This window comes from Tachypleus tridentatus, chromosome 6 (genome assembly GCF_004210375.1).
Source record: "Tachypleus tridentatus isolate NWPU-2018 chromosome 6, ASM421037v1, whole genome shotgun sequence".
Lineage (NCBI taxonomy): Eukaryota > Metazoa > Arthropoda > Merostomata > Xiphosura > Limulidae > Tachypleus > Tachypleus tridentatus.
The window spans coordinates 123,173,548-123,186,962 of NC_134830.1; the positions used below are offsets into that span (position 1 = coordinate 123,173,548).

General features: G+C 33.1%; 1 protein-coding gene across 3 annotated transcripts in view; it reads right to left on the minus strand.

Moving 5' to 3' along the window:
- LOC143253519 (cell adhesion molecule DSCAM-like) overlaps positions 1-8,425 on the minus strand; it is a 13,798-nt gene extending 5,373 nt beyond the window's left edge. For 2 of the 3 annotated variants that reach the window (XR_013029680.1, XM_076507531.1), the window contains exons 1-14: positions 8,087-8,425; positions 7,212-7,496; positions 6,820-6,939; positions 5,915-6,085; positions 5,410-5,554; positions 5,161-5,309; positions 4,801-4,929; positions 2,756-2,926; positions 2,379-2,449; positions 2,043-2,289; positions 1,804-1,899; positions 1,186-1,371; positions 874-1,017; positions 395-543 (exon numbers count right to left, since the gene is read on the minus strand). Coding sequence is in view for 1 of the 3 variants with exons in the window: in XM_076507531.1 (XP_076363646.1) it covers positions 395-543; positions 874-1,017; positions 1,186-1,371; positions 1,804-1,899; positions 2,043-2,289; positions 2,379-2,449; positions 2,756-2,926; positions 4,801-4,929; positions 5,161-5,309; positions 5,410-5,554; positions 5,915-6,085; positions 6,820-6,939; positions 7,212-7,496; positions 8,087-8,150 (2,127 nt within the window). In the remaining 2 variants the exon portion in view is untranslated. Of the gene's footprint in view, positions 1-394; positions 576-873; positions 1,018-1,185; positions 1,372-1,803; positions 1,900-2,042; positions 2,290-2,378; positions 2,450-2,755; positions 2,927-4,800; positions 4,930-5,160; positions 5,310-5,409; positions 5,555-5,914; positions 6,086-6,819; positions 6,940-7,211; positions 7,497-8,086 lie in introns of all 3 variants that reach the window. The other variant, XR_013029681.1, reaches the window with a different exon arrangement.
- Between the last annotated feature and the right edge of the window lie 4,990 nt (positions 8,426-13,415).

Below are 13,415 nucleotides of genomic sequence, written 5' to 3' on the forward strand. Positions count from 1 at the left end.
TCAATTACTTTGGCGATTTGCTTCAGGTGATTTGGAAACTAACGTAAAAACCCATGGTGTAGGAAATAATATCACTAGCTTCGAGTTATTACCAAAGATAATACTATTGAACAACAACATTATATTTTGAAGTGGGTTAGTTATAAGCCACGAATAAAAATTAATGATTCATCGCAGAGAAAAAAATATAAAGACGTTTAGCAAAGTGAACAATTGTAAAAATCGTTTCTAATAATATGTCTATGAGCTAGGCCTAATCACTGTTTCAAATTTCTCTACACAATAAAACTAGCAAGTGAACTGAAGTAACCCTAACAGCTATAATACATTGTTATTCAAGGTGATGTGTGATTTAAAACCGACTTATAAGAAAAACTTTTATTGGTTTCCAGACCTCACTTCCTTTGTATCCTGAAACGTCCCATGGAATGTCATATCCATTTTCAAGGGCTCTACTGTCACGTGACTTTAATGTTCCCTGCATGGTTGGAGGAGGTTCGTAGGATGATCTGTACCCGTAAGCTACATATATTGGTTGATTTTCTGAACGTAGAGGAAATAGTTGCTATACACAACTTTGGAAAATATTGGAATAACTCCGTATATAACAACAGAAGAAAAATATATTTTCATTGTTTATTAAATGGAAAAGGTTAAAAAGTAATCTAAATTTTTTATATATATTTAAACCAAAGTGCTACAATTGTAAAACATTTGGTTCATCCTCAACTAACCACACTTCAGTAGTTTATCTACAGATAACAAGCGTCTTATTAACTTGAATCACTGGCTAGAATTACGTATCTAACATGAAGGGTTAAAATAAACGACCATTACGACAACATATCATAACGTAACGACTAATTTACTTACTTTCCAGTATGTGTTCCTTCTTCAGACAAGCCCAAGCAACTACCACAGCACAAACAATAACAGTGATGGAAACGGCAACAGGAATTATGAAATATAACCGGATATAGAAAGGTCCGTCTTCTGTTTCCTGAGCTGATTTAACTCCTGTAAACAGAAAACAGCTGTTGGTTTCAGTTTACCAAGAGAAACAGATATAACTAAAGTTTACTAAAATAATTAAAATATTATTTACATATTACAGTCCACATTCACTAACAGTTTAAGCCTAACTTTTGTCCATACCCGTGTCTCAGTTTAAATCTTTGAACTTACCAAGTGCTTCAGTAAAAGCTACAACAGGAGACGACGCACTTCCTCTTCCAAACTTGTTGTAGGCTGCCAGTCTAAGTTCATACCGAGATCCTGTCTGCAGGTGGGTTACTTTGTAGCTACTGATAGATCCCGGTAGGTGGCGCTGGTGTTTAATCATCCCATCTTTTTTTAACTCCAGAACGTATTCTAAACAGTAAATAAATATTAACTTCATCAGATTTAACACATCATGTTCAGTGGATATCAATATAACAATTAGAAATGGTTATAATGGTAAAGATTAGTAACTTATATCACAGTCACAGTAACGTATATTAAAGTAACAGTAATGAATATTACAGTAACAGTTAGTAATGGATATCACAATAACAGTTAGTACTGAATATTAAATTAACAGCAATGGATATAACGGAAATAGTTAGAAACAGATATCATAATAACAGTAGGTATAGGCTATCATAGTAACATTTAGTAATGGTTATAACAGCAACAGTTAATAATCGATATAATAGTAACAGATAACGGTAAAAAATCTAAAGATATGAAAAGTTTACCAATAAACATGCATTATAAAGTATAACACAAATTATCATAAAAAGCTTTTCACAGCTAACTTACGTAGAACACGTCCTTCCTCGTGTGGGGTTTTCCAGTCCAAGGTCAAGGAGTCAGTGTCCACACCAACTAGTCTTACGTCAGGAGCTGATGGTGGATCTGAACGAGAACCATATTTGTTCATCAGCTATCAGTCTGCAACAAATGATTCATATACAAAAAGAAAATTTGATTTTTATGTATTAGTTTTAAACAGAAATAAGTCATCTACATTATACAATCTCATTTAATATTTCACGAACCTCCCCTGAGTGTGGCACACGTCACTTCCTCTGACGAAGGTCCGGTTCCTGCACTATTGAAAGCTTTCACAGTCACCACGTATTCTGTTCCTACGTTCAAACCTCGAATTGTAACTTCTTCTTCATCTTTGTCTGTGACGTCATCTGTCGTCACAGTCTCGTAAGAGAATCTACTTGAAGAGTCCTTGACCTTGTAGCTGACGTAGTAACCTTTCAGAACTCCGTTCCACTGGTGTCTAGGTGGACTCTAGACAAGTTGTTAACAATGTAAGTCCAAAGTCACAACACTTACCTTACGAGATATTAACATTATTAGTTCAAAGTCACAGCACTTACCTTCCAACTTACTAACAGTGTTCCTGAGTCCAGAGCCAAAACATTAACATCCACAGGTGACGCTCCTGGTTCTGTAAAATAATTCTTTATAATTACCAGAGTGATGGGTAATTACGTTCATAATTCACTACGACTTAACATATCTACGTATTATGATAAGCCAAGATGTAATATATTTCAAATGGAGTGATAAAACAACTCTGTAATACTTTAATTCTATGATTACTGCACTAGGTGTTTGTAAAATATGTTTTTATAGCTTAAGATACTGTACTTATAAAACAGGTGAATCCATAAACATCTTTCTAAGGTCGTACTTTACACAATTCCATCATCTTAGAGACATTTGTTTACAATAATAAAGATGAGATACCTACCTTCCTCCTGTGTAGTAAACTTAACAGGGTCAGAAGGTTCACTGAGTCCTATACTGTTCTCTGCCTGAATTTCTACTGTGTATTCTGTACCAGGAAGAAGATCTCGAAGCAACAGGTTTGTTTCACCAAAAGATAAAACTTGTTCTTTTAGTTTTTTCACTCCGAAATATCCTAAGAAAATGAACTTTGAATTATAGGCCGTAATGATGTAAGTATGTCCTTTGTAACTTTATGTTTAAGTTTCTGATAATCATTTAATAAATATGAATATATATAAATCAATCACAAGTAGTTTTCATTTTGTTACAGTGGCGTCTCTGAGTGAAACTGACCAGTCTCTGCTGTCCATGTCTGCTTCTGCTCCTGCTGAGTACTGTGTGGAAGCTGCTGATGAACAGGAAGGTGGACCTCAAATTCCAGACATGGTCAGAGAGATCTCCATACAGACTGATCTTTGTATGACTGATATTGAAGCTTTACAGAGAGAGTGTCAGCAATTGAGAACTGAAAATATTGCTCTCTGTGAAAAACTTGTCAGTATTTCATTTGATCAAAAATCTTTAGAAAAAGATGACAAAAAGGTAAATGTTCTCACAGGTCTGAACTTATATGAAACTCAGATGTGTTTGTATAATCTCCTGAGTACTGTATTAAGGCCAATGGAATCTCTGAGTGTGTTTCAACAAATACTGATAACTCTGTTATGATTGAGATTCAACATGAATATGCAATACTTAAGTTTTCTGTACGGTGTGCATTCTTCAACAATATCTAGGTTGTTTCAGTTACTGATGTGATGTATCCTTGTTTTGTTCCAGCAACCATTTTCTGGCCAGATCGTGATCTTCTTCGTAAAACTATCCCCACCTGTTTCCAGAGAACATTCCCAAAGTGTACATGTATCATTGATTGTTTTGAAATTTGTATTGAGAGACCCTCTGATTTTAAAGCTCAGATATGTTCCGATTACAAGTCACATAATACAGCAAAATATTTTATTTGTATTTCACCACAAGGAGTAATAATTTTTATATCCAAAGGCTATGGAGGCAGAGCAAGTGACAAATTCATAACAGAAGATTCTGGGTTTCTTAACAACATCCATCCAGGCGACACAATATTGACCGACAGAGGGTTTGATCTAAAAGATACATTTGGCTCCTATGGTGCTAAATTGCAAATTTCAGCATTTACAAAAGGTAAAAAGCAACTGTATGCTATGGATATTGAAAAAAACAGACAAATAGCATCAGTTAGAATCCACGTAGAACGCGTCATAGGTGTTACGAGACAAAAATACACAATGTTGGAATAAATTATTGCAATTACTGCTATACATGGTGATGATGTTGACAACATAAATAATCTTGATAAAATTGTGCATGTTTCCTGCGCTTTGGTGAATACGTGTTTTTCTGTCATCCCGAAAGATTAGTAAATTATGTTTTATGTCCCGGTAATATGTTGTACTTCACTAGTTATGTTTGTGCCAAGTAAATGTTTGGAGGTATTTGACTTTTATTTTTTCAAGTGAAAAGAAAACTGTAAACCTGTATACACAAATAAAATTAAATATTGCAATATATCATATGTATTTATTTTTGCTCACAAAAGTAACATTGTCATACCCAGCCAGGTCACAAAATATTACAATTTCCACATTTATCACTTAATATTTCAATATTCAAAAAGAGCAGTATATGCAGTAAACTGAAATACCGTACAATGGTAATTAACATAAGAGAAAACACAAAACATTTCAAATTACTGTTTTTTTGACAACATTTACAACACGCGGTCAGAGTTCATAATGTATACATCCATACATACGGTCGACTGTTCTACCAGGTGATGCTGCCTACCAATATGACGTCAGAATTGAAATCACGTGATTAGTGACGTCAATGCAAAGCCACTAAATATACGCATAGTTTGTAATGAAACATAGAACTTAACCACTTGTTTCTTAACAAACGATTACTTCATATTATTTATTATGGTAATTTTAATTGTTATTAAATCTGTTTAAATATAACAGAACTTACTTGATGATTCCCAATACAGAACAATGAACTGAGTAACTGCTGAACGTGTTGTTGATGACCTCCAACTGACCTTAGCAACCCTGCTACGAACGTCTCCGACAACAATATTCGAAGGACTCTGAGGAGGTTCTGTTTTTCAAAAATAATAAAAGTAATTAATGTTGATTCTGTTATTTTCTTTGTATTGTCATTATTTTTATACTAACAGTTAACACAAAGATATGATACAATTTAACACAGATATAAGATTTATGTAAATGTTACGTAACACTTAGTTTAATAAATCAGAATAACTAAATTATATTTTTTAGAATGTTTTACATTTTTACACTACAGTAACTGATGCAAAATAAGGCTTACCATTCACAATCATCTTAATATTCCAGCTGTCGTTTCCGTACGAGTTCTCTGCAGAACACGTATAGAGGGCAGTATCTTGAGTTTGAACATTTCTGATGACGAGTGTAGAGTTAGTCCCAACTGATGTTTCTTTACTGTATGTTTCGTGACTGTGGTGATACAGCAAACATTAATTTCAATAATCTTTCATATCATATCAGTAAATTATTTTCATATTTACGTCAAACAATAAAAATTGAATAATCTTACCGGTTCGACCATGGTTCTAACACCTCATTGTTCTTTAACCATCTAACCAGTAGAGGTCGCTCTCCTCTCACAACGCATTGCACAATCTTTGTGTATCCTCGCTGCACAGTTGCAACTTCACGATATCTCTCAATAGATGGAGGCACTATCGAGAAAACAATTTAACATCTGATGGAATTACAACTTTTGTATAAAGTATTCATAATTTCAAATAAACTAAAAACAAAGTCTAGTAATATAAATGTTCATCACTAAAAGTGATAATTTTTATTCTGTTAGTAATGAAGGATATTCTGCTTCAAACACATTTATGATAAAAATGTTCGATACAATATATATATTTGTTTCTGTTATTTCAAATTTTAAGTTTATTTCTGTTAATTTAAATAAAATTGTTACAAGCATCAAGTAACGATAGACTTAAAATTTACTTAAACAAGGTATTTCTATCAGACTTAATAATCTTTGAATACTCGGAGAGTTATTAAACAATATAAAGCGTTACCATGGACAGACACGCGGACAGCTTTCTCCAACTTTTTTCCCATTCCGTTTTCAGCCTGACACAGGTATGTTCCTGAATCTGTCTCCTTAAGGTCGTTAATCAACAGTGTTCCGTTGTCCAACACTTTCATCTTGTAGCTTCTGGAGACAGAAGTCAAGGAGCCTGAAGGACCTGAAGAATATCAGGTTTTTGTAAATTATTCTGTAAAGCCACCTACATAACATTTTCTAAACTTTTACTTTAAAATTGTAGTTGAAACGATTATTAACCATTTACAGGACAGGTAAATCTTTCGGCGCCTGTGAAAGTGGGTTTTCTCTCGGGGCGCTCCCGTTTCCCCACAGCAAAAACTCAGGCATTAGATCTTTAGATCCCAGCCAAGGCAACTTTATTGCCATGCCCTGAATCGGGTCGTTTCGTTTCGCGTTTATGTTCACATTTACTCTGCCATCCGCCTTTTGGGACGAGTTCTGTCTGTTTTCTGCTACCTTTCTCTTTCATGAATAATATTAATTATAACCAAATTCAATCCTTTACCCAAAAAATAGTAAAAAAAAAACCAGCTAAATTCAATAACCTTCCACGAAAGGGGACGAAGAGGAACCACAACGTTCCTGAACACCTCAGTTGGAGAGAGAATTCTTCTGATTTCTCTCTTTCTAAACTAAACCCCTGCCACGTTAGTTTGCGTTTATTAAAAGTTAGAATATTAGGCTACATGAACAGAAACTATTTGTAACACTTGCACCAAAAAGATAAAATATTTGTTTTAAATTTCAATACAACAGACAAATTAGTATTATGCTGTTTAATAATTACCACTAATACATTTTACTAATTATTTATTCTGTAAGAAATGTAAAATGTAAACTTGAATATAAGAACAGAAGTTTGTAGTAACTAACCCTTTATTTTCCAGGTGATTCTAGGAGTAGGATATCCCCCGACAGAACAACCAATCAACGTTCGGGTACCTAAGATAGCCTGGACAGTATTCTCTGGTTGTTGTTTCCAGAAAGGTGGCGCTGTTCAGGAGAAAACTTGCGATGACTTGCACAAAGTTTTAATAACATGTAAGTAAAGGGAAATTATTTCTGTAACCAGATTATTGTTTAAGTCGTGGGTAGATAAAGAATAATTGATTAAGAACAGAAAATATATGTTTTAAAATAAAGATAAACATGAATGAATCAATTAATTTAGAGAAAGTTTCAAAAGTTGAAATTAATTTTCAACATATCAGCAGCTGTAAAACTGTCAGATCTTGTTTTATTACAAGATATTTGGATAACGTTACCTCTAACAATCAGAGCAGCTGTAAAACTGTCAGATCCTGCTGAATTGGTGGCTGTACAGCTGTAGTTGGCTACGTCTTCAGGAATAACTGTTTGGATTCTTAAGTCACTAGAAAAAGCATCAAAACTTAATACAGTAACTCGTTCGTTGGTTGATAGAGGTTTTCCATCTTTCTTCCAGCTAAGGGTAACTGGTAAATCTCCTTTCTTGAGATTACACACGATTTGTACTCTGGAACCCAACTCAATATCACTAGGAAACTCATCAGGTTGTAATATTGGTGGTTCTTTGGAAGAAATGTTGAGGAAACAAACTTATCAGATATTACAGCGAGTTTAAAATTTGAGATAACAAATTGATTACACGTAGTGGATGATGCAGTTGTGAGAACAAACTTCTCAGGCATACTAACTAGATTAAAACTTGTGATAAAATATTGATAACACGTAATTATTGATGTAGAACATGTAATAACACGTGATAACTTTAGTAAAAGTTGTGCTAACAGGTTGATAACAGTGATAACTGATACAGAAATTCTAACACGATAATAAGATGTGATAACTTATGTAGAAAACATAAATTTATTATTTTATCTTGTTTAAAAAGTAGCAAAGAGAAACATACTTTTCCTCCATCATCCATCTAAGGTTGTGTGCATGATTTTTATCTTTGGATTACATATGTTCAATCACTTACAACTCTTAATTGAAATTCATTACAAACTGTGTGGATACAGTCTGTCACCTTGTAATTCAGCCATATATATATATGATATATATAATAAAGTATCTGAAGTGTATCAGATAAATTCATGAAATTATTTTATTTTACATTTTTCGCTAGTAAGACAAAGTAACATAATTATTCACTTACCAACTGCGAACGCCGATCTAAGAAGGAGAAAGAGAACAGCTAGCGAGTTCCAAATTCCCGCCATTTCTACACTCACCCACCTTCCCGTGAGGCCACAGTCTTTGTTGCAGGAAGATACCAGTGTTAAGCGTCACTATTACCGTAGATCTTACGTTCAGTCTAAGCTGTACCGTTCTTTCTTTGCTTCCTTAACTTGTTTATTTCTTGTTAGGAACTTCTTGTGTATACAATAAATCATACAAAAGTTCTAAAATAACACTACGAACATTAGTTTTATCAAGAAATTATTGTTTATAGGATTTGCACTGCGACAAAATATCTTCCACTAAACACAAGAAGCAGCGCCATCTTACGGATGTGCTTTTGTAGAACTAAAAAATTACATCATTAATGTAAAAAAATTACGTAGTATTTTGGTTTAAATATATACAAGTAGATATACAACTATTTCTTAACACTTTACGATAACAATAAAAAATTTTAGACAATAAAAACTGAATATACCCACGTTTATTATTATACATGCATATCAAATATAATAACATAATAAAATTAGGATAAAGACAGAACGAGATTAAGTTTTTAGCATCATGTAAATATTGAAGCATTCTTGTTGTTTCAATGAAAATATATATTATTACATAGAAAAGAAAGAATTAATAAAAATAAACTTTAGACAAGTGATTTTCCTTAAGTGGAACATTCTGCTACATCTAATGAAAGTTGGACACGGAAAGGTTAATGAGAACACTTGAAAGTAACATTTTTTAAAGACAATGAATCAGCGTCGGCATTTAGATCGTAACCTTTGGAGGAGGTGGCGTCAGGTTTACTTTGTAATTCTTCGTCCCGCTTTAAAGTTTATGCTAAAACTAACTGTTTATGATCAGTTCTTTGTTCGCACGTTCGACACCAGGTTTTTAGATCGTTGATGTTAATGGAGAAGTGTGAATAATTTATTAAATCAGTAATTGCCATGTTTGAATAATTTGTTAAAACAATAATGGCCAATTTTGAATGGTTTATTAGAACAGTAATGGCGATATTTAAATGATTTATTAAAGCAGCAATTGATGCGCTTAAATGACAATTTTGATAATTTGTATTAAATTATCCTGCAGTTATTACAAATGACGCCTCAATCCATTTTCACAATTAGCTCTTATTTCTCATGTAAAAATAAATACAACGAATATGTCACTCACTTTCACTTTTATAAAATAAAAATATCCATAATATCGTTCAGTTTAAAGATTTTTAAATTATAAAATACATTGTTTGTATATTCTGGTGAATATAGTAAACAGTAATAAAACAACGTCATATTGTATTTTTAATGTTCATGTATTTAAATATTCTTGTACTGTCACATATTTTGAATCTTATGAAGAACTGATACTTATCTTTTTAATTTCCACCCTTATGGGAAACTGTATCTAACTAAAACAGGTCACCCTTAACACTTAGATGACACCTTAGATGACGTCATTTCCTGAAACTATGGTCTTCTGACGTCAGTGTGGACTGAATCTTTAACTCCAAGTATGAACTTTCCGTCCGATACTCACCTTTTTTGTGTTCTTTGTGTCCATTTCGATACATGAATAATTTATACATAAGTTGTGTTTGCATGTGATGTTATGTTAGTTTCACGACGGTATCTCTATCTATTGAGAGATGTGGCGAAGTTATAACTGGGCAGCGATGAGAAACGAATAATGTACAATGTATCGTTAGCAGAGAGCGGCCTCTACTGGTTAGAAGGCTGTAAACATATAACGTAAAATAACGTAACGAGTGATTCGCTTACTTTCCACAATGTGTTCCTTTTCAGACAAGCCCAAGCAACAACCACAACACAAAGCAGAACAGCAACGTAAACAGCAACAGGAATTATGAAATATAACCTGTTTTCTAAGTTGGCTTTACTTCTCTAAGCAGAAAACATCTGTGGATTTAAGTTTACTGAGAGAAAGAGATAATTAATGCTTCTTAAAATAATTAATATATAACACGATCTACATTCACTAACCAAAACCTAACTGTTTAAGCCTATCTTGAATCCATACCTGTAGCTCTGTTGGTTTAAATCTTTAAACGTGTTATATATATATATATCATTAAGGGTATTATATACAAAAACAACCATATTACTTAAGACTGAAAAAAAAAAAGAGTGACTAGGTTTTCAACGTTTCAAAATATAAATACAAGATTTATACTACTAAATTAGGGTTTCTGGCTTATGTTGTTTAGAATGTTTTACATTTTTATACCACAATAAGTGATACAAAAACACTATATAAAATAAGGCTTAGCATTCACAGTCATCTTAATATTCGAGCTATCGTTTCCGTACGAGTTCTCTACATAACATGTATAAAGGGCAGCATCTTGAGTTTGAATATTTCTGATACCGAGAGTAGAGTTAACCCCAACTGCTGTTTCTTTGCTGTAATTTTCATGGATGTAGCCATAGAGAGAACGTTAAATTCAAACCTTTATTAAGTTTTGATATTTACGTCAAACAATAAATGTTAAATAATCTTACCGGTTCGATCAAGGTTCTAACACGTGATTGTTTTTCAACCATCTAGCTAGAAGAGACCGTTTTCCTCTTACAATACATCATACACTTCTTGCTGCACAGTTACAGCTTCACTATAGCTCTCAATAGATGGAGGCACTATAGACAAACAAACATAACACCTAATTCAGTTATAACTTAAGTATAAAACATTCATAATTTTAAACAAACTTAGAAACAAAGTTTGGTAATATAAATGCTCATCCCTACAACAGATATTTTTTATTCTGTTAGTAATGAAGGATATTTTGTTACCAAAACATTCACGACAAAAATGCTCGATACGATATAAAGATCTGAGGTTACTTTTATCAGTTATTTCAAACTTCAAGATAATTTCTAATAATGTAAATAAAGTTATTACCGGTATCAAATAATGATACTTAACAGTTATTTTAACAAGGTATTTCCATTACACTTAATAATCTTTGAATACTCAGAGAATTACTAAACAATAAGTGTTACCGTGGACAGACAGACGGACAGCTTTCTCCAACTTCTCTCCCACACCGTTTTCAGCCTGAGATAGGTAAGTTCCTGAATCTGTCTTCTTTCGTTAATCTACAGTGTTCCGTTGTCCAACACTTTCATCTTGAAGGTTTTGGAAACAGGAGTCAGAGGACCTGAAGAATATTGGTAGTTTTTCTAAGTTATTGTGCAAAGCCACCTGTTACTTTAAAATTCCAGCAGGAACGATTATTAAAAATTGGAATAATAGGTTAATTGAACAGAAACTATTTCTAATACTTGCACCAAAGAAGATAAAATATTTGTTTTAAATATCAGGACACGTCGGCATTATGCTGTTTAATAATTACCGCTAAATACATTTTACTAATTATTTATTGTCACAGAAATGTAGTAACCCTAACAGTTATAACACATAGTTCCTTAAGATTATGTGTGGTTTATAATCAAATTATAATAGAAAACTTTCTTAACCACTTCACCTCACTTTTATCCTGAAACGTTGCAGAGAATGACGTACCCATTTTTAAGGTTCCTACTGTCACGTGACTTCTGTGTTCCCTACATGGTTAAAGGAAGTTCGTAGGATGACCTGCACCCGTAAGCTATGTATATTGGTTGATTTTCTTTACTAAGAAGAAAAAGTTTCTAATCACGATATTTTAAAATATTGGAATCATTCATTGGAGTTTTTATATGTAACATTCTTTAACGTTTCTTCTCCTCTGTTATCAGCCTGACACAGGTACATTCCTTAATCTGTCTCCTTAACGTCGTTAGTTAACAGTATTCCGTTGTCCAACAATTTCACCTTGTAGCTCCTGGAGACAGGAGTCAAGGAGCCTGAGGTACCTGAGGAATATTGGGTTCTGTAAGTTATTTTGTAATGCCACCTAGATAACATTTAGTGAACAATTTTAAAGTAAAATTGAAGAATAGGTTAATTGAAGTCAAACGTTTTCCAACACCCACTCCAAAGAAGTTAAAAATCGGCACGTTAGTATTATGTTATAATTTAATTATCGCTAAATTTAATTTAGTAATTATTTATTGTTACAGAAATGTAAAATGTAAACTTAAATATAAGAACAATATTTTGTAATAACTAACTTTTTATTTTCCAGGTGACTCTAAAAGCATGATATCCCCCGACAGAACAACCAATCAACGTTCGTGTACCAAGATAGCCTGGACAATGTTCTTTGGTCGTTGATTCCAGAAAGGTGGCGCTGTTCAGGAGAAAACTAAGTTTATGATGACTTGGACAACATTTTAGTAACATTAATGAAAACATAAATTATTTTAGTAACCATAATATTGTTGTAAGTTATACGTAGATGAAGAATAATTAACTATATAACCACTTACTATACTTACGATCAAAAGAAAAATACAAACCTGTTAACAAAATTAGAATATGTCTCTCCAGAAAACGTTAACACTGACAACATATGAGCAGCTGCAAAACCGTCTGGTGTTACTTAACTACAGCATGTTACATGAGTAAATATTATCTCTGACAATCAGAGCAGCTGTAAAACAGTCAAAACTTACTTAATTACAGTATGTTACATTAGGTAACATCACTTCTTACGATAAGAGCAGATGTAAAAGTACCAGATCCTGCTACAGTGGTGTTTGTATAGATGTAGTTGACTACGTCTACTGGAATAACCCTCTGGACTCTAATATTACTTAAAGTAGAATTTGAATTGGTGACAGTAATTCGTTCGTTGTTCGGTAGAGGTTTCCCATCTTTCATGAGATAACACACGAGTTGTACTCTCGAACCCATCTCAATGTTAAGAGAAAACTCATCAGGTTGTAAAATCGCCTGTTGTGTGAAAGAAGAAATGATGAAGTACTGGAAAGTGATATCCAACTCATTGTAGAAGAATGTTTGACATAACACTAGTAAACTTTTCCAGAGCGTCTGAATTATGATTTATCTTGTATAGACGTTGTCACAGATTTCAATTAAAATCTAATATGAATATGTCTGCATATTTCTTATTGGAAACAATGTTTCACAATAAGTTATCTGTGTTGTTTGTATCACGAGTATTGAAGTCCTTCCTTTTGTGTTAAAATCCTTTAACATTTCAAATGAGCGAACGTGAGTGTTTTGGAGAAGTTGAATTTGTATTAGTTTCATGGATCAGGAGTGTGTGTGTTTTCTTATAGCAAAGCCACATCGGGCTATCTGCTGAGCCCACCGAGGGGAATCGAACCCCTGATTGTAGCGTTGTAAATCCGAAGACATACCGCTGTATT